The sequence below is a fragment of the Pogona vitticeps genome, chromosome 5 (assembly GCF_051106095.1).
Source record: "Pogona vitticeps strain Pit_001003342236 chromosome 5, PviZW2.1, whole genome shotgun sequence".
NCBI lineage: Eukaryota > Metazoa > Chordata > Lepidosauria > Squamata > Agamidae > Pogona > Pogona vitticeps.
The window spans coordinates 4,874,163-4,901,097 of record NC_135787.1 but is presented as its reverse complement, the minus strand read 5'-3'; the positions used below and the strand labels follow the sequence as shown (position 1 = coordinate 4,901,097).

At 46.6% G+C, this 26,935-nt stretch overlaps 2 protein-coding genes across 5 annotated transcripts; both read right to left on the bottom strand.

Moving 5' to 3' along the window:
- Positions 1 to 941: 941 nt before the first annotated feature.
- UBOX5 (U-box domain containing 5) lies at positions 942 to 26,038 on the bottom strand. Of its 4 annotated transcripts, none has more exons than XM_020815867.3 (5): positions 25,928 to 26,038; positions 11,008 to 11,109; positions 7,971 to 9,159; positions 5,120 to 5,281; positions 942 to 2,154 (listed from the first exon to the last, which is right to left on the bottom strand). In XM_020815867.3, the coding sequence occupies exons 2-5, from the start codon at positions 11,059 to 11,061 to the stop codon at positions 1,940 to 1,942; spliced, it is 1,620 nt and encodes a 539-aa protein (XP_020671526.3). In that variant the 5' UTR covers positions 11,062 to 11,109; positions 25,928 to 26,038; the 3' UTR covers positions 942 to 1,939. The 4 variants fall into 4 exon arrangements, with proteins under 4 accessions (XP_020671526.3, XP_020671525.3, XP_072858224.2 ...); XM_020815866.3 differs by having other exon boundaries at positions 25,897 to 26,030; XM_073002123.2 differs by lacking the exon at positions 25,928 to 26,038 and adding an exon at positions 22,702 to 22,838.
- FASTKD5 (FAST kinase domains 5) lies at positions 15,699 to 25,972 on the bottom strand. Its single transcript, XM_020815863.3, has 2 exons — positions 25,897 to 25,972; positions 15,699 to 18,477 (listed from the first exon to the last, which is right to left on the bottom strand). The coding sequence occupies exon 2, from the start codon at positions 18,440 to 18,442 to the stop codon at positions 15,929 to 15,931; it is 2,514 nt and encodes an 837-aa protein (XP_020671522.3). The 5' UTR covers positions 18,443 to 18,477; positions 25,897 to 25,972; the 3' UTR covers positions 15,699 to 15,928.
- Positions 26,039 to 26,935: the final 897 nt, after the last annotated feature.

Sequence of the window (26,935 nt, the reverse complement as noted above, 5' to 3'; positions counted from 1 at the left end):
GGCACTGTGGGCTAAACCGCAGAAGCCTTTGTGTGCTGCAGGGTCAGAAGACCAGCAGTCGTAAGATCGAATCCACGCAACGGAGTGAGCTCCCATCGCTTTGTCCCAGCTCCTCGCCAACCTAGCAGTTTAAAAGCATGTAAATGCGAGTAGATAAATAGGTACCATCTCGGTGGGAAGGTAAAACGGCGTTCCCTAGTCATGCTGGCCACGTGATAATGGAAACTGTCTTCGGACAGGCGCTGGCTCTATGGCTTGAAAAGCAGGATGAGCACCGCCCCCTAGAGTCAGACACGACTGGACTAAAAATGTCAAGGGGAACCTTTACCTTTTACCTTTGTGGACTGTACTGCTTATGCCAAACAGAATTCATTAGTAAAAGTGTGCAGACATATGCTTTTTAGCCACAACTCCCACAAACTCTTTGGCAGCTATTTGTTCGTCAGTCTTAACGGTGGCCCAGCACTCCTGGCCACTTCTTGTATTGCAGTTGCTGCTGATGGTTATCTATCACAGCAGTTGCTTGGGACTTTTCTACGGAATCCTCTTAGCTCTCCTTTCAGGGAGGGGGTCTGTCTATTCCTCAATTAACAACCCCCATTCCACCCACCAGAAAACCACTGTGAGTTATTATTTGGGTCTGTGAAGCAGGTGAGAAAGGGAACAGCCTTATTATGACTTTCTTGAACCCATGCTGATAGAAGCACATCCATCCCACCATTGCTCTCCGCACACACAGAAAGTTGAAAGATTAGACTTCCTTCCATATACAGAGGCTTTCCACACTACTAGGAACCCCCATGTGTTCATCTCCATCTTGGTGAATGTGTAGTGTGTGGACCTGTACTGGAAATTTTTAATGAGACACATAATAGTTCCCCCCCTCTGCTGTTACACAGCCTTGCACCGGGCACACAAGCAAAAAAGAAAGACAACGGCTGTTAAGCCAAAGCAAGGCCAGTGATTTCTGAGCGTAATTTTTTATTAAGGCTTGCATTTTACTCTGCTAGACAGGAGGAGAGCTGACTATGCCTCCCACCTTGTTGCCGAGAAGAAATCAAGAATGACCACAATCGTGTGTGAACCGATAACACAGAGAGACTTTTTATACAGGTTACACAGCCAAGGAAAAATTGGCACCAGTACTGCTTAACAACTGCCCACTGTTTCTCATTGCCAGGTAGTTAACGTGACCGTCAGAAATCGGTGACCCTACTTACTAGAAGCTGGAAGGTTTTCGTTTTTTTTCTTTGCATTTTGGGGGCAGGGGGAGGGGGAAATGGCACCCAGACGATGCCCGTAATAGACAGGTGCCACGGCAAGTGGTGTTGCTGCATGCTCTGACTTAGGGCAACCCTCTAAAGTCAACAACCTCCAAAAGTTCCGATCATTAATGGCTCCTGCTCAGATCTTACAAGCAAAAGCCCAGAGCTTTCTTATCTGAGTCAATCCATCCACAGCAGACACACTTTCCTGTATTTTATTTACTACAACCCAAAACCTTTCTTACCAAACAGATCTTTTGGGAGGGTGGATCCAAGGTGTTACATGACCACACCCAAGAAGCTGTCTGAAAAGGGGGCAGAAATGAAACAGAACATTGTGTAGTCCCCATGGCAGCTGCTTCTGTAAATGAAATGAGATTTTCTGGAACAAAAAAAGTTAGAGAAGCATATGGCTTTATTATCCTTTGCTCACTTATAGCTCTGGCACCATGTACAATGCTCCAGCCCCACCTAGTCTCCTGCGGGGCAATAAGTGCTCTTGAGAACCGCACAGAGCTCTGTTTTTGCAAGGGTTACGTAGCATCCCCTCTCTGCATGACTCAAAGGAGGGGGGGGTGAGATGCGGTATCTCCTACTCATTGGTTCCCCCCCACCAGCTCATGAGTTTCTTCAACCGCCCATCATCTCCAGGAGCTGAGTCAGGAGAAGGCATGTCAGAAATGGACCCTCGTGATGTCCTGTGTGGCGACCAACCTTTGACAATTCATGCACAGTAGCGATAAAGATTTCTGCTTCTCAGCCAGGCAAGCGCGGCACACGAGGTGGCCGCAAGGGAGCTGGTATACTGGTTCTGCCTTGAAGTACACAGAAAAGGTTCGAGAACAGGAGGAACATCCTTGGGTGCTACCAGTGCCGCTCCGGGTGTGCTCTGCAGAAATACAAGATAAATACAACATGTATGCAGAAGGAAAAGGGGCCCACAAACCTCTCACAGCAACCGTTGAACCACTACAGCTGTCCCTCCCACTGTAGACTCTGTCGTTCGAAATTTTTGGGAGAACGGGGCAACCGACTTTTCCAGCAAAATCTTAGGGCTAAATTGCCAAAGGATGAGGGTGCTTTGCTAAACCAATCTATTTTCAAGGCTTTTTGCTATCCTTACTTGCTCCAAAGTTCAGGGCTGGGGGAAGCTGCAAAGACAATTAAATACTGTATATCTAGCCAGTTCAGAATGCAAAAATGCTTGGATTCTGCAGTGTGAAAAGAATTAGCACTCCAGTCACGGATGAGAAAGCCAAACAGATGGGCTTGGCCAACCGCTATCTCCAAGACCACCATTTTCTGCCTTCCGACTCTTGAAGACAGTCAAAAACACACAGATGCTGCTTGACACGCTCCAAATGTGCGGGTTTAATGTCATCCATCTGGCAGATCTACAGAGGGGAACAGGCTGAACAATAATTGCTTCCACAATAATAAGGCAGCCGTTTAGGGCCGTGGTCGGTGGGTACCAACCCAAAGAAGCAGCTGAAATTTTAAGCGAAGACGCATCTGGGACACAAACAAACAAGAACTCTGTAGAAGTGGGGGAGGAAAAGGGTGGTCCATTTTGGTCCCTAACGGGGGGGGGGAAGGGGAGAGAGAAAGAGACCTTTAAGCACTGAGCTACTGTTCTTCAACTCATGACAACGGGACCATGTTATCAGACAGCTGCCTGGGAAGTCTGCTCCTGACCAAGCAAAATGAAGAGGGCAAAGGTAGGGGGTTGGAAATAAAGAAACATGGCTGCACAAAAGTTAGGCCACAGCCACGGAGTCTGGAAATCACCGTCACCGGCTCCACCTGTCCAAGAGAGATCAATCCACCCCAGGATCTGGTTTTTTTTTCTGGTTCCTTTGTCTACAAGGCACCGTTTTTAAAAAAGCTGACCTATTTAAGGCATCAAGACACACACACTCCAAGATAAGAACTGGACCCTTCCCAGGTGTGTGGCAAAAGCGTGCAAAGTGGTTATATATATATAAAGTGATACCGCATTTCTGCCAGTGCAAATCTATCATTCATTCACTAATTCATTCACTAACTCATTCATTCACTCATTCATTCATTCACTCACTCACTCACTCACTCACTCACTCACTCACTCACTCACTCACTCACTCACTCATTCATTCATTCATTCACTCATTCATTCATTCACTCATTCATTCATTCACTCACTCACTCACTCACTCACTAATTCATTCATTCATTCATTCGGCTTCTATACCACCCCTCTGGCTACTAGGCCACTCTGGGCGGTATACACGTTAGACAAATAAAACATACATTATATCAACAATGAACCTAATAATACAAAATAAAGATAAAACAACCAACAATTTAAATAAAACAGTTAATATAATATAGAGCAAGACAGCAGGATTGATAGTATAAATGTTGAGACCGCTCACTGTTAATTAGGTGGTGTAATTAAGATGTTGTAAGGTCTGGGAAGGTGCCACGTTTTTAACAGTTGCTTAAAAATTCCCAAGTGAAGGGGCCAGACAGATTTCGGCCGGGAGCTTGTTCCAGAGCTGAGGAGCAACTGCCGAGAAGGCTCGGTTTCTGGATCTCTCTTTCTGGGCTTCTCTCGGGGTCAAAACTCTCAACCGCTCGGCCCGGGAAGATCGAATGGGATGGGCAGATCTCATTGGGAGGAGGTGTTCTGTCAGGTATCGAGGCTTTAAACCACTTAGGGCTTTGTAAGTGAACACCATCCCCTTGACGCTAGCAAGGAAATAAACGGGTAACCAGTGCAGGGTGGCCAGGGTGGGAGAGATGGGTTGATGTTTCTGAATGCCACTCAGTAATCTGGCCGCCGTGCTGTGGACCTCCTGAAGCTGACGTTACAGCCTCACAGAGAGCGTTACTGTAGTCTCTTGCCTTAGGTGGAAGTAGGCGGAACGGACCACAGATGCTACCTGAGATTCCGTAGATAGTGTCCAGCAGTACACCCAAGCTGCGATCCTCATCCTTAGCAGAGAAAGCAGCCCCCCCCGCCAAAGGAGAGGGAGGCACCCAATCCAGACACGACGGGTCCCCAAACGCAGGATCTGTCTTGCCCTGGTTCAGCCTCAGTCTATTATCCCTCATCCATCCCAGCACGGCATCAAGGCAGCGCTCAAGAGACAGGATGGCATCCACTGCGGGAGGGTGGAAGGAGAGATGGAGCTGAGCGTCATCCACCTATGGGTGACACGAAGCTCCAAAGCTCCTGATGACCTCCCTCCAGCGGCCTCATGTAGATATTAAATAGCATTGGGGAGATGATTGACCCCTGTGGGACCCCACAATTGAGAGTCCATGGAACAGACAACATCTCCCCCAGCTGAACTCTCTGGGGACGGTCCTCCAGGAAGGACCGGAGGCAAGCCAAAGCCTGACCACCGATCCTCAACCCCGAGAGCCTCCCCAGGAGGATACCGCGGTCGATGGTATCAAAGGCTGCTGAGAGGTCGAGGAGGACCAGCAGGGACATTTTGCCCGTCGACCTCCCTCAAGAGGTCATCTTGTAGGGTGACCAATGCCATCTCCATGCCGTAGCATGGCCTGAAGACGGACTGGAAGGGATCGAGAGCATCGGTTTCCTCCAGGAGTGCCTGGAGCTGATTAGCCCCTACTCTCTCCACTAGCTTGCTGAGTACGGGACCATTGCGATGGGTCGACAATTGTTTATATCGTCCACAGGCAAGTTGATTTTCAGGATTCACATTCTCAAAGGACTCCGTGGGTAAGGGAGATGTCCCTCTCCACTAGACGCACCCATCATTTCCTTAACAGTTTTTGGAAACGCAACCCCCACCGCAGTCACCCAGGGCCTTTCCCCCCCTTGATGTTGGGGGCCCCTTTACCGTGTGCGCTGCTTGTGTTCCACAGACTGCTGGAGCTGCTGCTGTGGTTGGGTGGCTGTTGGCCTTTAGTCAAGGTCGTGGTGAAGGAAGGCATATGGCTGAGGGCAGAGTTCAAGGCGCTATCCAAGCTTTCCGAAAGCCTCTGCTCGTGAGAAACCGGGTCTGCAAAGAAAAGGGCAGAAACCTAGAAACAGACTTTCAGGGTGCCCATCAAGGGATCAAGAAGCAAGCCCATTGGCTATTCAGCCATGCAGGTGTGTTGTGCTTATCAAAGCCATCAACGTCTGCTTTCCCTTCTCCTCAGAAGGAAGTACATGGTTCAGCACCGGCAACCAATCCAAACCAAATATGTGAACCTCGGTGGATGAGAATGAGGGCTCTGCACAACTCATGTCCTGCTTCTTCAACATGCAACCATCCACGTCGTTCGAGACAACGGACAAACGGGCCCCCGCTGTCAGCACCTGTTGCTCAAGACTCACTGCTGCTGAAAAGGGAGGGACCATCTAAGCTGCCAAGGGCACACACCTCAACAGACTCTCTCTCTCTCCCAGTTTCTCCAGCCAAAACAGTGGAGACCCGTTGCTAGGAATACAGCCTAACGAGAAACGGGGTATGTTCCTGGGATTACACCGAGGAATGCTGCCATGGTTTCTTGGTGGAGCAGGACCACGGGGATGTTTGGTCTTACAAGCTGGAACGGAACCACCGAGGAACCCCCAACAAGGGCCTCCGGATGGGACATCTAGGCAAAGTGACATAAAACATAAAAAAAAGTCTTTCATACACCTGCAAGTTTGGCATCAACACGAGGGTGGAACAGTGTACTTCTATACCCCTCCTAAACTTTGAATGTGCTTCGTTTTCTAAATCTCTTAATGGCCAAACTCCTATTGCACAACTACACATGTGCAGCAGTCTCACTGCTAACCAGGCAGAAGCACAACCCTCAAAGGACCTCCACCAGCACCCCCTGGTGCCGTTGGTTGTGCTAAAACACGCAACCAGTTGCACAACTCCTTGTTGCCGGGCGTAACATCCAGCATGTACTACGCCAGTGTAACTTCACATTTTGCCAGCCTGAACAGAAGATTGGCTGATGTTTTCTAAAATATGTATGTTAAAAACATTGACCTGGATTTTTTTAAAAAACATTGTCTAATGGGAATAGACAGGCCTCAAACCCAGTAAGACCAGGGTCAGATCTTGAAGTAACTGGCTGACAAGGAAAAGCTGTTCACAATTCCCTTTTAAGCACACTAAAAGACTTCATGGTTCTAACAAGAACTTCCCTTATCTGCAGCGTAGAAATAATGGGCTTTAAGATCCTTTCCTAACTACAGAGTATGTGCAGCCTCAATGAATTTCTTTACAGGGTAGGCCTGCAGCATCTGGTGCTCGTTAATAAATTTAAAAAATAATTATCTAGCTACTTATGAATGAAAAAAAGTAAAACTACTATTTAAAAGCAGCAATTCTAAGGACAACTAGTTCCTTTTTTGGTTTCGAAACTACAGCTATAACCGATTAACTTAAAGAACTAAACTTCCAGGCTGAGAACAGCATAGCGTGAAAGGTACCATCTATTAGGAAACCACCCAGATGCTCATTAACGGAGGTTCGCCAGGGGAAACAGCCCCCTGCCAAGAGGCATGCGACTCTCCAGCCAATAGCTTCGCAATTCATCAGGAAGTGATGAGATGGCCCTATAGAGTATTTTCTGCACAGCTGAGAAGCACATGGAAAGCTGCCGTAGCCTGAGAAGATCGGTCCGTCCAACACAATAAGTGACAGCGGCTCTATGGAGCTTCAGATGCAAGCGCCTTTCTCTAGTGCTCAGTGGAGGAATGAGCAATTGTACCCGGGATCCTTGGTAAGCAAAGCATATGCTCTGCCACTGAGCCAAGACCCTTTCCAAACAAAGGCCGTATGGGGAAAAGGGAAGATGTAATTGTAACACTCAGAACGCTACAAGGGAAGATGGGCTTCAGCTTTTTTTTTCAGGCCCTATGGCATAAAAAGGAAGTAAGGGATGGGACATCAAAGCCTGCAGTGTGATCAGCTCAATGCAATCTAAGAATCTCTAGCATTATCTTTCAAGGAAAGGCTTTCTTGGTGAAAAGTGGGAAGCCCTTGTTATACAACCACATAGAAGATGTACTGAAAATGAAAAGGGCACAGAAGTGTTGGGAAGTCTAAATTTTTGAATGATTTGCTATAAAATAAGAACGTAAGAAGAGCTCTGCTGGATCAGGCCAAAGGCCCATCTAGTCCAGCTTCCTGTATCTCACCATGGCCCCAACAGATGCCGATGGAAAGTCTGCAAAGCATAAAGTTGTAACACGATTTGTGTTAAAATGTACATGTTGTGAATGCATATTTAAATATAATTTCCAATGCACTTCCTGGTGCATTCTCACAACTTTAGGATCAGAACCGAAGTCCAGATTCTACATCGCTCTATGAAGACTTGCAGAAATGAACGGGTCTTGGAAATATCAAATGAAATGGAATACAAAAGAAGGCACAAAGTGATGACCATCAAAAACTACAGAAGACGTGGGTGTATCAGGTCAAGAACAACGCGCCATCCAAATGGAAATTAGCTCACAAAACCAAGACAGAACACAAATTACTGTCACCTCGAGCAGCAGTGATAAAATAATAGCCCCCCACTTCTTGACATCCTCCCTGTATTCTCCACAAAGTGTAACATGGATCTGCCCAACTAATAATCCAAAGACTATTTTAAGTATTTAGAAGGAACTATGCTAGCAAATCGGATGCTGCCTCAACGGACAGCCTCCTCCTCCTCCTCCCGTGGATCGAGAGAGAAAGGGTCCAGATATACCTGTTGAGCAGTCCATTTGGGAGGTGTTGGAATCACACTCCACTTTCATTTTTTTAGCAGGGGACTCCAAGGCAGAGGCAACGACAAAGTTTGTGGGAGTAAAATGGAAGTGCTCGGTCTTGCCCTGGCGGCCCGGGTTCTGTTCCACCCGGTCGATTTTCCTTTTCAGCGAAGACATGGCGATGGAAGAGGCCACCATGGTCCCCGAAGCCCGATTTCTCCCTACCAGCTGAAGGCCAGGGATGCTGTGCTGAAGGAGGAAGTGATCTATTCTGGCCTTGAGGGAGGGATGGGGAACGGGCTGGGAGTGCTGGCTGAAAGCCACTCCAGTGAAGGGATCACTGGGCACCCGTCCCCAAGAGGCTTCGCTCCGGTTGCACTTCTCTAGTGTCTCTTGGTCGATCACCTTGCCCGAAGGCAGCAGCACGGGGACAGTCATGACCTCCAGCGTGATGGGGTCCAGGAACTCTTCGGGGACATCCGGAATGGCGTCCATCAACCTTTGTTCCTGGCTCTCCGAGCTGCTGAAGGGGATAAGGTCACTCTCCATCGGAGACGGGAGGCCGGCGGCCTGCCCCCCTCCAAAGCCTAGCGCCAAGGACTCGGAAGCCACTCTGAGGACGCTGTCCACCACCTCACGAGAGCAGGATTTGGCCGGTTGGCCCCAAACCTCCACTTTCTTAATGCAAGGGAGGCCCCCGCCAGCCACGTGGGTGATGCAGATTTTCAAGTGGGAAACGCTACTCAAAGAGGTCGGGCCTTTACTCCACAAGTCCAGGGATGCCGAGCCAGAAAAGGAGAAAAGAGAGTCCATCGGATGGTGGAAAGGAGGCCTCGGCTTGAAGCCTCGGTGGCTGAAGGTGACTTTGCTTTGGTTCTTCAGCACAGCTTTGCCCACCAGAGTGAACACCTCTTTGTCCAAGGCGGGCTGGCTGGTTGAGAACGGAGGCTCGGGGCCGCTCCAAGAGGCTTTACTGGACGAGGTAGAGGTGAAGAGATCTAGTCCCATGACATTGTGGCAACCGCCAGAGGAGATGTCTAGATTAACCCGACTAATTTCAACGTTGAATGGGAAAGAAAGAGTCACGTGGACGGGGGGCTTGATGAAATATTCGCAGCGGAACCCGCGATTTCTTTTGGCAGGGTCTTCCGAGATCAGGTTTTCTACTTCATAACCGTCAGTAGAGATCTACAATACGGAAGTGGAAAAATAAAATCAGATAAAAAATAAACTTTTCTCAGCACTCTTGATTATTATTTTAATGAACAAAGGTGAACCTGATTCACAAGAAAGCAAGAAGCCTGTCCACTACCAAATACTTAAAGAACCCACAAGGATTTCAAAAGAGATTGAAAGTGTGCATCTATAAAAAGCTCTCCTATTGAAATACTTGGGAACAAAGGACTTAACGAAGGCCTGTATTTCTCCACGGCTGTTAACCAACCATTTTCTAAGCTGCTTTGGTAAGTTGTCTGCTTTTCGGTGAAATGTACATAAAAGAGATGAATAAACGCAGCCACAGGAGAGGGTAAAGGTTCCAGTCTTTAAGGTGGTAGAAAGAAAGGACTGGAAGAAAAGTCAAAAGCAGAGGGAAACCTCAGCAGGATTTTGGAATTATAAGATGTGACATTAGGACTTTACACAGCTCTCTGCCCCATGATAAGATCAAGATAAACAAACACAGGAAACCCTGTATTGTAGCTGGACAAAAATTAGAACATTAGTATATTATATACAAACAGCTTATTTTCAGGGCATGTTTTATTTTTTTCCCCCATGTACAACCATCTACATTTATTCAAATACAGTCGTGTCATCTTCTTCTGGTTGCTGCACAAGGGTGGCGGGCGGGGTTTCACTTGACTAGGGCTTATTTGGTGGGGGGGGGACTTATATTTCGATCATCCTGAAAAATCATCCTAGGGCTTATTTTCAGGCTAGGTCTTATTTTCGGGGAAACTATTAGCAATACTGTGCTTCTAGCAGCTGTAGTCCAAAATATGTGAATGGCTAAAGGCTCCCTTTTGCTGACCTGTTCCATAGCTAATACAGCCTCGTGACTTAAGGTCTTTAAAAGCTGCTTTGTCCCTGAATGGTCATAAAGGACATATAGTTAGCTTGAATTATACCTTCCATACTAGAATGCTTGCCTGCTGAGAGAGCGAGAGCGCCACTGGCCAGCTAGAAGGTAGCAAGACAGGTGGTCTCTTAGGTGAGGACCCTGGTTTCTGGTCTCCATTATGATGTCACCAACCTGTGACAAGGAGGTAGTGTGGTTTTAGCCTCGCCAACAGCTAGAAGGGCCACACAAGACAACTACAGCTCGGGTCCTGTTCTCTTTCTCCAGAGGTTGGCTCTACCGCAGGGAATTGACAACTGCAAAGAGAAGCCACAAGGCTTTTCTTCAGCTCTCCAAAATCAGAGGCCGGCAGGGGTCTAGACCAGTGGTTCTTAACCTTGGGTTACTCAAGTGTTTTTGGACTGCAACTCCTAGAAGCCTTCACCACCAGTTGTGCTGGCTGGGGTTTCTGGGAGTTGCAGTTCAAAAACACCTGAGTAACCCAAGGTTAAGAACCACTGGTCTAGACCACTGGTTCTTAACCTTTGTTACTGAAGATGTTTTTGGACTGCAATTCCCAGAAGCCTTCACCATCAGCTATGCTGGCTGGGGTTTCTGGGAGTTGCAGTTCAAAAATACCTGAGTAACAAAGGTTAAGAACCAGTGGTCTAGAAAACTGGCCAGCTAGCAAACCTTGTTGTCCTTCCTGCCCTACAAGATTACAAAATGCAACCTCCTGCAGCTGTTTTAATTTTTTTTGCACACCATGTGAATTGCCGGATGTCCCTCCAATGGGTGCCATGAGCCACATTTCTTAGGGGGAAAAATGCATGAGCAGCAGGGAGCCCTTGTACACTTGCACCACAAATTTCATTCTACATGAGCAAGCTTCCCTTGGCTCTCCCACAATGAATCTCTGACTTCTCTTCTGTTCTTTTTTCTTTCTTTCTTTCTTTCAATACCCCCTGACAAAATACCTTGTTGCAGTGAATTCTCGGCTTGAATTGTGGAAGGCAGACATTGATCACCATTTTTGGGGTCTGGGAGTGGAGCTCGCCTTCCCAATCTTCAGCTCAACTCTAAAACAAAACAAAACACAAAATGTTTTTTTTTCTTCTTCTTTTTTTAAATGAAGTGAACAGAAGAACATGCGTTGCATAAAGAGCCATGCCGGATCAAACCAATGGCCTCTCCAGTCCAGCACTCTGTTCTTACAGCGACCCGCCTGTTATCTCCAGGAAACCCACAAGCTGGTTATAAAGGCAACGAGCTCCCCACCTCCAGGCGTCTTTATTGGCAGGAGGTCTTATTAAAAGCTCACTCTGGGGGGTTTTATTATTATGATACCTGATGCAGAGAGGCACACCGGCTCTAGGAGCAGAGAAGACCTACTGCTATTATGAGTCAAACTCATGAATACTGTATATTGTTTTCTTCCGGATGCCCAGTCCTGTTTTGCCTGGTACATCAACTACTACTGGCACACACAGATTGTCCAGGCGGGATACACAGCAATTCCCAGGAATTCAATTTTCACAGCAATTCCCAGGAATTCACTCGCTTTCAACCACCATGCCCATCTGCAAGTGCGACCCAGTTTCTTACCAATCCTACCCTGCCACACAGGTTTATCTGTTTGTGATCTTTTGGCAAGGTGTCAGAAAGGTGGCTGGTATTAATCTGTTTCAAGCAACAAGAAAAGCAAAACCAAACCAGAAGCATTGCAGCATATTTCTTAAACCAGCTTTCTGCAATTGAAAAAAAAAGTATATATATCAAGATGTCCATAAATGTCCTTGTTGAGAAAAAAACAGGCTTTTTATTTCCATAATAGTGGGGCGTCGTTTCTTTGAACTGAGTGCCCAGGGAGGAAAGGAATCAGGTATGAGAAGTCAAAACCATGGGCCTAGCTTGTGAACCTGACTGCTGTTTTTGAGCAGTGACCCTGCGGAAGGGATAAATCGATTCCAGCCTCAACGGGCGGAAGAAGTATCTTCATTCTCAGAGGTGAGAAGTTTATTGTTCTGGAGGTGGACAAAGTTGCTAGATTCAATGCAGTCTTTTGTCTAGTCATTCCTCTTCCACATATGCCTAAATTAAAAGCCACGCTTTCTCCACGGAAGGGCTCCACCAAGTCAAAGGCTATCTGGCAGGTGGTCGTCTTTCTCTTGAAGGCCTCGGAACACTCCCCACCTCTCGAGGTCACAGGCTCCATTGTCATACAGTACTGCTCTAACAGTTAGGAAGTTTTTCCCGATATTCAACTGAAATAGAGATGGTTTCAGAGTCCATTTCTGTTGCACAATTGGGCAACCTGACCAACATCATGAATGAGACACAACTCTGTCAGATGCAATGAGCTGTGGTAAGTTATGCAAACTTTATGCAAATACCAACAGGTTCTTTGCCCCGAAGAACCCTAATTCCTGTTGCTCTCCTCTACCTCATTTCAGTATACAACCAACAGCCAGATTTCAATAAATGAGTATTTTTGCTAACCAGAGTCATTCTCTAAGGTTGTCCCTTGACCAGCTGATGCCTTTTCTCCCTTCTTTATGGGGCTTACCCAGTTCAAAGCACTTCGCTCTTGTAGAAATACCAGGTTCTCTCAATTTGTTGGTATTTTCTGCACCACCCACACAACATAATGCTCATCCCACTTAGTTCACTGCTTCTTTGCTGAGTTTCCATGTCTTTTTTGTCCCTCTTTTCAACCTGATTTCAGCCCCACTTTTCTCCAAGGGGCAGGATTTAGCACTATGGTGTTTCTCCCTGAGGTTCATAACTACATTGTAAGGTAGACATCAGGGTTCCAAGCACCCCTGTAGCTATAGGATCCAACAGTTCTTGAATTGGGGCATGCCACTTTTTTAAAAAAAAAAATCCCCTTATAAATCAGAATTTCAATTTGCATACTATGACTACTGCAACTAAAAAAATAGCTCCAGAGCAGAGGCTCCAAAGGGGAAGTGGATTTCTAAAATACTTTTTAAAACTTTTCAGATTTCCTAAAGTGAAGCCTCTCCCACCCTCCCCCAAAAAAGGCTCGGTAAAGGGGAAAATGACAAAAATCAGGAAAACCTACACTCCTCTGTCTGTGATCTCTCCCTGAGTCTTGGGCAGGAGAGGCTAAATCCTTTCCTCCTCAAAATTTGCCACCATTTATGGTTAACGATTTGTGGTTTCAGGAGACAGAAATCTCGAAGCAACAGATACCTCCAAAGCATTGTGTGACATGTTTAATGAATGAGACACAACTCTGTCGGATGCGATGAGCTGTGGTAAGTTATGCAAACTTTCCCTTTCCTCCTCTGCATATATAACGAGTCATACTGGCCAAGGAAGAACGTATCTGTTGAAAAAGGGCCATTCACATTCACAGAGAAATCAACATTATATACTCCTAAATGAGGTGAAGCCATGAAATTTCTGGTTTTTTTAATTCAGCTCAGTGCTTTTATTCACACAGTACCTGGTTCTCAATGGCCGTGCATTGCCCTCCAGTGTCCCTACAGAAACCAGGCATGACTGGATGGGTAAAAGGCGATGGGTGAAAGACGAAAGCACTTGATATGAGATCAAAGGTGGTTTAAATAGCAACCAGGAGACACAGAAATGCCAGCGTGGTGCCGTGGTTAAGGGTGGTGGGCCAGATGTGTCCCTCTCCCAGCTATGAAACTCATGCGTGATCTTCGACCAGTTACTCTCCTTCCCCTTTTCTTCAGCATATAAGCTACCTCACAGGGCTGTTGTGAGCATGAAGTGGATGCCCTGCCTTGAACTAGGGGTGTGTCATTCTGCTTCAGCTTGTTTTCGATTTCAGCTCCCAGAATTCTCCCAAGATCCAGGCAAAATTCTTGGAATTCTTGCCCGGCAAACACACCGCTCCGTGCATCTAAAGGCACCTATATTTCATTCGCCTGGCACAGACCTGTCTCAGGTCTACTTCCTGTACAAAGAAAAAAAGGGGGGGGACCCTGTCCTTCATGGGCGGCAAGGTCTTCATGGGACCTGCAGGCTCGCTGCCTGTTGGACTCTTATTAGAGGGCGTCTCCAAAAAAGGACAGTTCTTCCAAGTAACACCACCAAAAATACAGATCAGAACTGAAGAAAACATACTATGGGGTTGCAGTCTACGAAAAGTCAAGAGGAAATAAATTTGTTCATCTTTAAGTTGGCCACCTCATGAGAAGAGAAGACTCCCCGGAAAAGACCCTGATGTTGGGAAAGAGTGAGGGCAAGAGGAGGAGAAGGGGACGACAGAGGACGAGATGGATGGACAGTGTCATCGAAGCTACCAGCATGAATTTGACCCAATTCCAGGAGGCAGTGGAAGACAGGAGGGTCTGGTGTGCTCTGGTCCATGGGTCACGAAGAGTCAGACACAACGACTACACAACAACAACAAGGTGCCACAATACTTTGGGGGTTTGTTGAGCTCTTGTTCTGTTTTTCTGAAAAGGATTTCAGCCTTGCAAAGCAGCTGCAAACTATTCCATGCTACAAGGATATTTAGTTTTCTCCCTCGTCTGTAAACACGCCTCTCTCCAATGGCCAGCCACAGAGGTAAGAATCCTTCTCGTTTACAAAGGCTTTCTCGGTTGCTTGAGGTTTATACTGTACTTGCCAAACAGGAATCACGATTGAGAAGACTAGAGAAAGCTCTCTAGGAAGCTAAAGCAGGTTATTTCCAAGGGCTGATACAAATCATTTTTTTAAAAGGAAAAAAAAACCATCTTTAAACATTTAAATCATTTCTTTAAAAATTATATTATTAAACTGCATTTTAAAAAAGTCCTATATGAGGATACTTTTGATTTAAAATGTATTATAGCTGAAATATCTCAGATGGGAAAGCAGATTATTAATTCTTTCTCTATATTTTGAGACCATGTGCCTATTTAATATTTTTCTAAAGTTTTGTAATTATGGTAGAAATAATTCTTGGCTTGGTTGTGAAAACTTCAGTTAGGACTGGGAAAGGGTGGCTCAGGTCTGCTCATTTCCCACATGCATGCATTGCTGTTAGCAGGACATATATTCTACAAAACATAAAGCTAATTTGGAACTGCATAAAGCGTTCATGATGCCTTCACTGAGTACTGGATAAAGAGACTGGGGAGACAGAAAGATTAAGCACAAGAGTCTATACAGAAACTATGGAATTAAGCCCCCAATCCAAGAACTGTTGGATCCTATTTATAATTTTGTTCCAATTTTTTTCTCATAATATAGAATGAGAATACATAATCTCTGTTCCATAGCAAGATCTTGAGAAGTAAATGTTTAAAATGTTTAAAATCAAAACTAGCCTCAAACTTGGCTTGTTTCTCTTAAAAAATGCATTTTAACAATAAACATTTTAAATCGGGTTTACATTTTAAAAATCCAATTGAAATGAAGAAATATGTGTTTTTATTTATTTATTTATTTAAAATATAATATATTATGTTATTCCCCCCGCCCCAAATTCCCATTTTTAGAGAAAGAGAACTGAACCTTAAAGGTAGACCTGCTTGATAGTATAGCCAAACTTGAGTTTAAACTCAAATCTTGCCGCCAAACCACAGTCCTATCATAAATACCCTTAATAGCCTTACCCCACCTGGCTAACTTTCAAATTATGTCAGGTGCCCCTTGGGCAGAGAGAGAACAGTAGCATATAAAATTAATATTGGAAGACACATTTTATTTACAGAAAACATCACAATGAAATCTCTTTACAAGAAAGAAATATAGTGGGTGGGTACAGTCCTCTTTTCAAGAAGACTGAGAAATAGCTTTGCAATCATCAGTACAAAACAGCTTAGAAGTGAGTGATAATTCAATGGAAACCACATGGCTATGTTGTACCACAGATACTGCCCCCAAGACTGAGGACAACACTATCTCAATTTCTTAGAATTCTGATTTTGCAGGACATTCAGGCTCCCTCTCACTAGAAGAGCCAAACACCTTATGATACAAATATTCCCTTTTGTGTGAATAGCTGTGTTTGAGTAACGGACTCCATTCCCAGAAGGGTACTTCTATCACCACATATCCAATCTGACGGAGTTGCCTCCTTTTCATATTGTGAAACCCCAGCAAGTGTTTTGACTTCAAGGCATAGTGGTTCCTGGTGGACACCTGGATGGCTAGTTTCCTCCCGGAACGCACCTGCTCAGTCGGCTGAGGATCGGGATCTTTAGAAGTCGTCTTGGTCAAAGCATCGAAGAGGAGACCAGTCAGGGGAACTCCATCAGAAAATGAGCGATGATTCCCAGTGGAGAGAGATAAATCCAGTTGGACGGCTCTTTTCTGGACACACTTTTCAGTCTTGTTTCCCCCATCAACCAAGAGGGTCTGGCTCCTACTCTTCCCCTTTAAAAGCTGATCCATTAAATCATTTGTAAGGAACACTCCATGATCTGTGAGTGTCAATGGTTCTGCTACAACAGCTTCTGAATTAAATGGCAATGGGTTCTGGTTAGCGTCTAAACAAACCTCCAGATCGACTGTTCTGTTGTGAGGCAAAATCAAATGTTTTTTTACATACTGTGGCCCCCCCAACATCTCTTCCAGTACAGACATAGCTGCAATGATTTCTGGCTTAATGCAGAAATCCTGCCTAGCATAGCTGTACACCCTATTCACCGCTTCTTGCCTAAACTGTGGTGAAAGACGATTACCTGCGTAATCAGGGCATTCAATCTCTACTGTGCCATCAAGAGTTAACAAGTCTCGGTCGGGGTAATATTGACCCTCTCTGCATAAACCGATAAACTTAGGACTCAAAGCATAATCTATCAAGTCGTAATGGAAGCGCTTGACTAATGCCAGAGCTACCAAAGCAGTCACCAAATGCTCAGGGAACTTTTGAAATTCATGAAACTTTACATGCAACTGTTCCTCGAGTCTGGTATAAAACTCGTCTGCATTAGGGGGCACATAGTTTAAGTTTCCAAAAGACCACAATAATTTGGCAACATCCTTGCATCGACAAGAAGCTACCTTCGGAGGCACAGAATAGGCAATATTATCCATAAGTCCTTTATCAAAGTAATGCAAAGCTGAACAAGCAAGTGCTATGTGCATGATACTTTGAACAGTCATTGTCTGCATCCGAGAAGGAACCAATTGCCCGAGATGCTTCAAAAAATAGATGTGGCCATGGTAAGTGAGGCGATACATCTTGAGGATGTTCACCAAGGCACAATTGCTGATGTCTGCCAGGTGGGCACACGTTTTAAGTCCGATTCTCTGCATAGTTGCGTCGGAAAGACAACTTTTTGATTTGAAGAACCCCAAACATATGACACCCACTTCCTCTAGGCTGAGAGAGTCCAAATACCTTGACATCAAGAGGTCTAGTTTCTTCATCAGCTCTTCAGGGGCTTTACGCCCTTCACCAATGATGTAGCTGAGCTGGACCAGCTGGGGCAAAGTCAGTTCTTTCCAATGCTGGTTAACATAGGTCAACATGATCTCCAAATAGCAAGGGACGCTGCGGCCCAAGTAACACCACAAGTCGGCCACCAGAAGCACTAGATTCAGGCTCATGTCCCAGGCCCGGGAGCAAAATTCTTTCTCATAGTTCTTCAACATAAAGTGGGAAGGTGGAATCCTAAGGGTGACAAAGGCTTTCAAAATTGTAATAAGGTCAGCGGTAGAAAACATCTTAACATTCTTAATACCATAGTTACACAGCATATCGAACCTAAAATTGGACAATACAGCTTTGCGCTGCTCTGCAGGCAAACAGCTTAGCCGGAAGAAATATTCAGCAATGGCTTCTGGTTTGAGGCCACTTTTAATCAAAGAGACTTTCTGTAGGATGCTTTCGCCCTCCTCTGTGGAAAGGGACTGAGAAAATTCCTCCCTGTTGTAACACAGAGATCTGTACTCAGGCCTTTGCTTCTGGAATATTCTGGTATGCTCCTTAGAGTCATAGACCTCTGTATCCATATCATCGTCGTCGTCGTCATCATAATCATGCCTATCATTTTTCATGGGGCCCCGTTTCAGGGGATGCTCACCAGAAAGCACCTCATCATCTTCCAGCAGCACACCCTCTTCACCGGAAAGCCTCTGTGTGCTGCTGACGTGGTAAGTACTTCGGATTTGCTTGGGACCGACAGCCGACGAGTCACCTTCAAGGGATCCATCCCGCAAACTTCTTGAGGCGTCTTCATGATGTAAGCGTTTGGCCATTTGGTAGGCTGAGGGGTTAATGGACATGCTGTACTCTGGGGACGCCCACAGTCCGAGGCTGATGGCAGCTTTAGCTCCTTTGCCCATTGTGATGGCGCTCCGGCTCTCTTCTGCATTTCCAAAGAGCATCTTCTGTCCCCAAGCCCTTGTCGTAGTAGAAAATGCAGCTGCCCTGCAAGATTGCCCTGCAAATCTTCTGTATATTATCCCCGTAGCCATGGCCACGCATATCAGGCGAGTCCTGGTCCCAGGTACTGAAAAAAGGGCAGATGAAGAATGAGTGGCTTCCATCTGTCAGGATGGGTGCTCGTTTCGTTTTCTTTACACTACAGCAAAATATGTTCTGATAAGCAACATTTACTTATGTACATAGACAGACACACACATACACACACTGATGTCATGTCTTTTAAGGTCCTCGTGAATAGGTAAGGTCTGGGCAATGCTCTCACAGGAACAAAGTAATGGCAAATAATAATGGCAGCTAGTGTAATGAGATTCATGCTGGTTCTAAAAGAATTTAACCAAGAAATTCAGCAAGAGTATGTCAACAAAGAGGGATGATAAACTGGACTCAAGGACCACGTTCACAGATGGTATACAGATGGCAAGGCGCGCACTCCCAGTGGGTGGGGCTGAGAGGTTATCAGGATCAAAGCCCCCTTCTCTACACTATCCCTCTTTGTCCATTCATGTTGCCTGGCACACATCCCACCACCTGCACACATAAGGTCTGCTTAATTATGTCTTATTCTGAAGGTAATTTCTAAGCAATGCCACTACAGACTATAAATCAGAAGTCAGAATTATCCTTACTATTGACAAACAGCAGAGTTAATTAATTAAAGAAAAGGTGGACAGCTGTCGTGTGTCTGATAGAAAGGGGACTACAATCAAGAACAACGCCCAGAGACCCAATCTGAAAACCTTGGGGTGAAATGCTAAATTTCTGCTTGAAGCTGAGCTTTTTAAAAAAAATTAGGCATTCATAAAGAAGCTGTTTTACACCAAGTCTGATGCTGTACCCTCCGCAGCTGCTCTCATGCCTCCTATTCAAGATCCTCTAAACAGTAGGAGCCATGTGAAGTGCACAGCCCCATATGGCAACCCCTCCTTTCACAATGATAAGAAAACCACTATACAAGGTTGTCCTATAATCTACCCTCACCTGGTCTGGACATTCCTATACTATAATTGGCTTGAAATTTTTGCAATTGCATATTGAATTCTTCTGATTTCTTGTGTGCTCAGCAAAATGGATGAACAGAAAGTACCCCTTGTAATAAGTCATCATTTGGTGCTGATATGGCTTTCCAATTTATATGCCAATGACTCCACAGAAATGCCTAGAGGGCAGCCAGCTGATGACCAAAGAATACATTTTTGAAAGCGGCCAGGCCACTAACAACTGAATGGGCGGAGGCTACTATTAATGGCTCACTCCTTGAGGGCAGGGTCCCCCTCACCCTCAAAGAGTCACTCATTAGGCAAATGTGGAAAAAAGCCAATCTGGCGGCTGATGAGATCAACAACTATCCTCCAGCCGCCAAGATCCCTTTTATTGGCAATCTGGTCAAGAGAGTGGGGCCTGATCAGCTTCAGGATCTCCTTGATACGTCCCAGTCCGGATTCAGGTTGTGTCATGGCATTAGTCGCCCTGCAAGATGACCTCTTGAGGGAGGTCGACAGGGGCAAAATGTCCCTGCTGGTCCTCCTCGACCTCTCAGCGGCCTTTGATACCATCGACCGCGGTATCCTCCTGGGGAGGCTCTCGTGGTTGGGGATCGGTGGTCAGGCATTGGCTTGCCTCCGGTCCTTCCTGGAGGACCGTCCCCAGAGAGTTCAGCTGGGGGAGATGTTGTCTGTTCCATGGACTCTTAATTGTGGGGTCCCACAGGGGGTCAATCATCTCCCCAATGTTATTTAATATTGACATGAGGCCGCTGGGGGAGGTCATCAGGAGCTTTGGAGCTTCGTGTCACCCATAAGTGGATGATGCTCAGCTCTATCTCTCCTTCCACCCTCCTGCAGTGGATGCCGTCCCGTCCCTTGAGCGCTGCCTGGAAGGGGTGCTGGGATGGATGAAGAACAACAGACTGAGGCTGTGAAACTCTCTTCCGCTCAAAGTCCGCCTAGCCCCTTCACTGGGCACAGTCAAAAAGCTACTAAAAAGCTGGCTATTTAGACATCATCTTGATACAACAGTGCCCAATAATATAACTTCCATCATAGGGCCAAGTCCCATGTTTTTACACTTTTAACTGCATTTAATGGATTGTATTTTTGTTCTCACTACACTTTATGGTTTTTAATTTGCACCCCTAATGTACTGATGTCGTTATCTGTTATGTTACTTTGTTGTTTTGTTTACTTGTTGTAAACTGCCCAGAGTGTCCATGGCTGCCAGATGGGCGGCATATAAATCAAATAAACAAACAAATAAATTCATATACATTAATACTTCCAAGAAACATCTCTGAACAGAGCCACGGGATAAAAAATGTTGCCTTTAGGAACAGATTTTGCACTAAAAGAAAAGGGGGCGGCTAATGCCACCTGGCGTTGAGTAAGGAGAGTTACTACTGCTTATGAGAACAAAAAGCCTCATCGGGAGAAGCTCTCCTAATTTCCAATCTATGGGGGGGAAGCAAAGGGCATTGTGCATCATGGCATGCCTGTGAGATACGGGCAGGAGGCAGTGACGAGGTCCATATTCCTTCACAGGTTAAACCTTCTAAATAAAGATGCCACCTTTTAAAAAGAAAACATATCTGAGAAGAGCTTTAAGCCTTTTTTGAGGATAACCATACCAGACTTCCTAAACACGCTGAATCACAGGAGAAATAAGCAGGAAAGCCCATATACTGCAGAACTAGCATAGGCATCCTTCAGTCTCGAGAGACTATGGTAACATGCTCTGAATTGAGGAGTGTCCTCTCCAGAGCATGAAGCCCGGGTAAGGTAATATGGAGGATAGGCTGTTACCCAAGCAGCAGATCCCCCCTCTCCACATTGCTGAAATGGTCCAATGGAAAGGCAAGAGCCAATACAACTGGTTCCAGCAATGTCGCAAGAGTTGGCAGAACGACGCATGCTGCCTTCGGGACTCCAGCTCCGGATTTTGCCTCGAGGTTAACTCCTGAAGCCTTTTCCATGAGTGGATATAGCCACAAGGCAGTGGAGGTTTGAAATTGGAGTTTTCCTTCTCCTAGATGGGCTGCCTTCCATGGCTGACGAGCCCCACCTACCCGGCCTGCTCTTTAATAGGGCAAAAGTATGATCTGATCTTTAAAACTTTCCTGACACCCCGGCTTGTGCAAATCTCATTGCCTTTCCTATTTACCATATTAAGACCAGATATAAAATTTGAGAATTTCGCGCGCCGTTAGGCAGAACTGCAGAACTAATGGCTGCCTATATACGGTGGTTCAAGGGAGACTCTCTAGTCTATAAGATGACCACTTTGAAGACAGATTAAGAAATTTTCTTTCTTATCTATACGTACACAGAGAGAGAGAGAGAGAGAGAGCACAGACTGTCAGCAAAACTTTTGCTAAGGTAATCGCTTTCTTTGGCCTGCAGCTCTGTCAGGGGTAGGTAGGAGAGTACTGCTGCTTCCAAATGAGCTGGATTTGATCCTTGGACCTCTAAAGCTGCTGAAACCCACATATGGAAAAGAGAAGCTGCAGCACACAAACACGTCACGAAAGATCTGCCAATTCACTGCATCAATTCAGAAAGAGCAGGAGTGGGAAGAAGCAGCCTGGCAATTAACTGTATGTACAAAAGACACCCAAGCATGCCATCTTTCCTTATTCACTGTAATTTTCTGTTCATTTCTCTCCCAAGAAAGAGGTTCTTATGGGCTGCTCAGAGGTGTCTCCCATCTAGGCACCCACACGGCTGGCCAATCAAGCATCAGCAACAGAATCGTATCAAGAAGCCTTCAAAGGCATTACTGGCACTCGGCTGAACCAAGCTTGTTAATGGCCGGCAGAGACTGGAAGCAGCTGGTTCGGGTGTAGCTCCACAAATCTGTACATTTACTGAAGTGCCTTTCTACTGGCCTTTGCAGCTAGTTCTGCACTACATGACTATGCCTTGGGGTATAGGACGTGCCGACTGGTTCACTTCCAATCCCGCCAAGGCCATGTGGCACAGTGAAGACCAGCCTTGCTGGCTTCAACCAACAGAGATGCCAGTGGCAGAATTTTATTTATTTATGTATTTATTTTATTTATATCCCACCTATCTGGTCGGTTAAGACCACTCTAGGCAGCATCATCTGTGTGTGGCAATAAGACCATCCTGCTTGGGTTTTTTCCTCCTTCATAGAGGTGCGCTGCAGAATTCCACAGACAGGTTGCGTTCTGGGAACCATTTCCGGTCCATGTGCTTGATTTAAAAACCACCACCGCCGTAACTCAGAGAGGCATACAATGGCTTAAAGCACGACGGCAGCATGCGACTCCTCCTACCTTTGCAGGCATGCGTCTTATGCATTTATCTCTCCCGCTTGCTTTCAAGGATTGTCATGTTTAGCTTGGGGCATTCATTTCAGTGAAAGATGATCGCACAACAGACTGCATCCAGAGCTTTGCAGAGTATTGCATCTATAACATGCCAAATGTCTGTATCAGGTATCCGCAGAGCACCCTGTGGGCCACACTGCAGTGCCAGGCTTCCACAGACCCCCTTCCCCTGCAATATTTCTCCACCCCGGGGGAGGGGGGAATTATCCAAAAAGCAGTATTTTCTCATGTATCTCATTTTTACTAGGCTGTAAACATTATATCTTACTTTACACGCAGTGCAGGATTTATATACAACTTCTAGAACTTCAAAGATCTACTCATGTCAGTGTTTTTCATCATGATGCTAAATTTGAAGGAGAAAAAAACACCAAATGTTGTGGTACTTTAAAGTCTAGCTGGTTAGCTTTTGTGTGAGTTTTTCTAGATCAAATGCATCTCAGAAGTATTACTGATACTACTATCTTGGCACTACAACACAGAAATGAATATATACTGACAGATTTAGATTAGATTAAGCATCCTTCAGTCTCGAGAGACTATGGTAACATGCTCTGTAGAGAGGACTTGGAACAACAGCATCTAGTGTGCCTGAGAAGGCCAGTTCAAGCGTGACAATCCCTTTCAGACTGAAGACAAATACAACCTGTACAGCTCCCTGATTTTGCTGCTTTCGGTACTACCTCTTCGCCTCGGCCTGCTGGACAAGGGTCTCTTCAAATTGGGAAAGGCTGTGATGCACCGCCTGCCTCCAGGCTGAATGCTCAAATGTCAAGGTTTCCCATCTGTTGAGGTCCATTCCTAAGGCCTTCAGATCCCGCTTGCAGATATCCTTGTATCGCAGCTGTGGTCTCCCCCGGGGCAATTTCCCTGCACTAATTCTCCATACAGGAGATCTTTTGGCTAAAGATCATTCTGCCATTCTCACGACATGCCCGAGTCAACGTAGACGTTGCTGTTTCAGTAATGTACAAATGCTAAAAATTCCAGCTCGTTCTGGGACTACTCTATTTGGAACTTTGTCCTGCCAGGTGATACCAAAAATGTGTCAGAGGCAATGCATATGGAACATGTTCAGCTTCCTCTCCTGCCATGCACAAAGGGTCCAGGACTCACTGCAGTACAGGAGTATGCTCAGGACACAGGCTCTATAGACCTGGATCTTGGTTTATGCTGTCAGCTTCTTATAAAGCCATATTCTCTTTGTGAGTCTAGAGAATATGGTAGCTGCTTTGCCAATGCATTTATCCGGCTCAACATCTAGGGACAGAGTGTCAGAGATTGTTGAGCCAAGGTACGCAAAGTCATGAACAACCTCCAATTCTTGTGTGGAGATGGTAATAGAGGGAGGTGACTCCACACCCTGGCCCATGACTTGTGTTTTCTTCAGGTTTGGATTAACAATATACAGTACTGACAATGTCTTGAGATAATAGAAAAATATTTCTATATAAGGCTTTGTATGTGTGTGCACATAGAAACTGCTCCCTTGGTTTTTTTAATGGCAATTTTTTTTGCCATTTCTGGGCTCTGTGTGGTCTGTGCGCATGCAAATGCATGACAAGACAAAACAAAAACAAAAAACCCTACCGGTGGAAAATTATCCAGCAAAAGTGACATATCTATTGCAAAATATTATGGCCTTTTCAACTGCCTGAGCCCTGTGTCAGTAGAGCAGATGACATGCCTGCCTGTCAATGGTGTCTCTAGTTGTTAAGATTCAATCGGCCTCTGGCCTTGGAGCCAGAATTTGGGAGTTCAGTTCTCCACTGTGCATCCTTAAGAGGGGCTGGACTCGATGGGTTCCTTCCACTATGCAGTTCAAAGGTTATTAATCCAGAATTACACCCAAAGACACAACCTGAAAACCTTGAGCTGAAATGCTGATTTTCTGCTTGAAGTTTAACTTTAAAAAAATTTAGGAATTCATAAAGAAGCTAGTTTATACCAAGTCTCATGCTCTACCCTCCACAGCTGCTCTCACGCCTGATACTTGAGATCCTTTTAACAATAGATGCCATAATTAAGTACACAGCCCCAGGTGGCAACCCCCTCACTCCACTATGGTAAGAAAGCCACTAGACTGGGATCTCAGGTAATCTACCCTCAGCTGGTCTAGACGTTCCTATTGGTTTGAAATTCTTGCAACCGTATGCTGAATTGTTCTAGTTCCTTGCACGCATTGCTCAACAACATGGACAGGTCATTCTGGGACAACATTCCCTAAAGAACGCCTGTCAATGGGGGTCTCCACTTGCAAGACTGACAATGTCCCGGGGCGGCTAAAAAAGGCTGTTTCCTCGGGGAGATCTAAAAGAGAGCTGCCGGTCAAAGCCAAGAGCCCTTACCTAGAGGAACAGAAAGGACATCATTGGGGGGGGGGTAAACAGGGCTCTGCAATTTCCATGCCAGCAACCCCATGGAGATGAAGGTCCCTGGAGGGCAGGCAGACGGACGTCCTTCAAATATTATGGGCTGCACCTCCTTTAATTCCTGGTTTGGGGATCACCCGGGTTGGGGGTGATGTTGCAGTTCAGAAATATATGGGGAGGGGAGAAACCAACTGCAATATTTGACCCGATTTAAAGACTTCACAGAAACACTCTCCCCCCCCCACCGCTTCAAGAGCACTATCCTTCCCTGGAGGCAACAAACAGGCAACTAAACCCCTACTGTACGTGCCTTGACAGGCAGGGTCCACACCGGGACCCCTGGGGGAAAGGAGGTTTTGGGGGGGGGACAGGTGGGGAGGCTGGGCGGGGCTGAGGCCCTTCAGCCCCGCCCCCTCGAGTGACGCAAGGGGCCCCCTGGGGATGGGTGGGGGTGGGGCAACGCTATAGTCCCGGGAGCCAAAAGCAAACGACCCCAACCAGCCGGCCAGCGCCGCCTTCCGGGCCCCGGGCATGACGTCACGGAAGGGGGCGGGGGCTAAAGGGACGGGCCGCGACGCATGCGCGGAGGGAGGAGGATGCCCCCCCCGTGCATCGTCCCATCCCCCATGGGGGGTGACTTGAGCCCTTCGGGTGAGGAGGGGAAGGGGCTTTGGCCCTGCTTGGGCCGCCCTGCCTCCGAGCCTCGCTCCACCGAGAACCCTCCGGGCGGGCAGCCTCCCCCGCGTTCCTCTCGGCCGCTCCTTCCTACCTCCGCTCCGGCTGCTCCCAGCACGCCTCACCTTTCCGCCGCACCGAGGGGACTTCCGGTCACGTGGCGCCTCGCGCGCGTCAGCGCCCCTGGCCCGGAAGGAGCCTACGGCCAGCGGTTGGGGACAAACTGGCTGTGGCGCAGGCGCTCTCGGAGGAAATGCTGCTCGTGAGCAGCCGCCCCGCCCAGGAGTGTTGGCTCTGCGCATGCTCTGCTGCCGGGCCGGGCGGGAGGCACCGAGGCGCCGCATGGGCGCCAGAGGGCGCTGCCGCCGTTGCTAGGGCCGCGCGACGCGGCGGTTGCCAAGGGAAATTTCGTAAATAGGCCCGCCCAGTGGCTTTTCATAGCCCGCAGGGGGGATTCGAACCCACGTCTTCTGAGTCCTAGTCCATCCCTCTGTCCACCGCACCGGCACTTGAAAGGGAGGGCTCCTGGGTGGGTTGTTATGTCAGAAGAAGTGCACTTAAGGGATGCCACCCCAATAAAGAGTTTAATAATCTTAGAGGTGCAGAGCTGGAAGGGACTCTCTGGATCATGGAGTGTCCAGCCAAGGAGGCCCAGGGGGGATTCGAACTCCCAACCCTCTGGCTCCACAGCCAGAGACCTCAACCACTGAGCTATCCATGAGTTACAGTGAAAGCTCCCAATTGGGTTGGCTGGCTGGCCTTTCTACTTTAGAGCTCAGGAGAAAAGAGCATCCTCAGGAAGCCAAACCCGCCCCCCCTTTTTTGTTTTGTTTTGTTTTGAGGGCCAAAACGGCTGCTATAATTAACCTGGAATTGGGACTGGAAGCATGTTAGTGTTGGAGAGACATGATTCAAGCTGAGTGCCATGTTGGAGAACTCAAAGGAATCCTAGGCTTGACTCTTGAAGGCCGAGGGTGCAGGAAAGGAAGCCGATTTGCAAATTGGGAATATCAGGCAAAAACAAAAGAAAACTTTTAAGATGAAGACAAAAAGGCTATATTTTAAAGTGATGTTGTCTGAGGAAGTGGAGACTTCCACAAAAGCTCATATTAAAATATAGCAGATCTATCTAT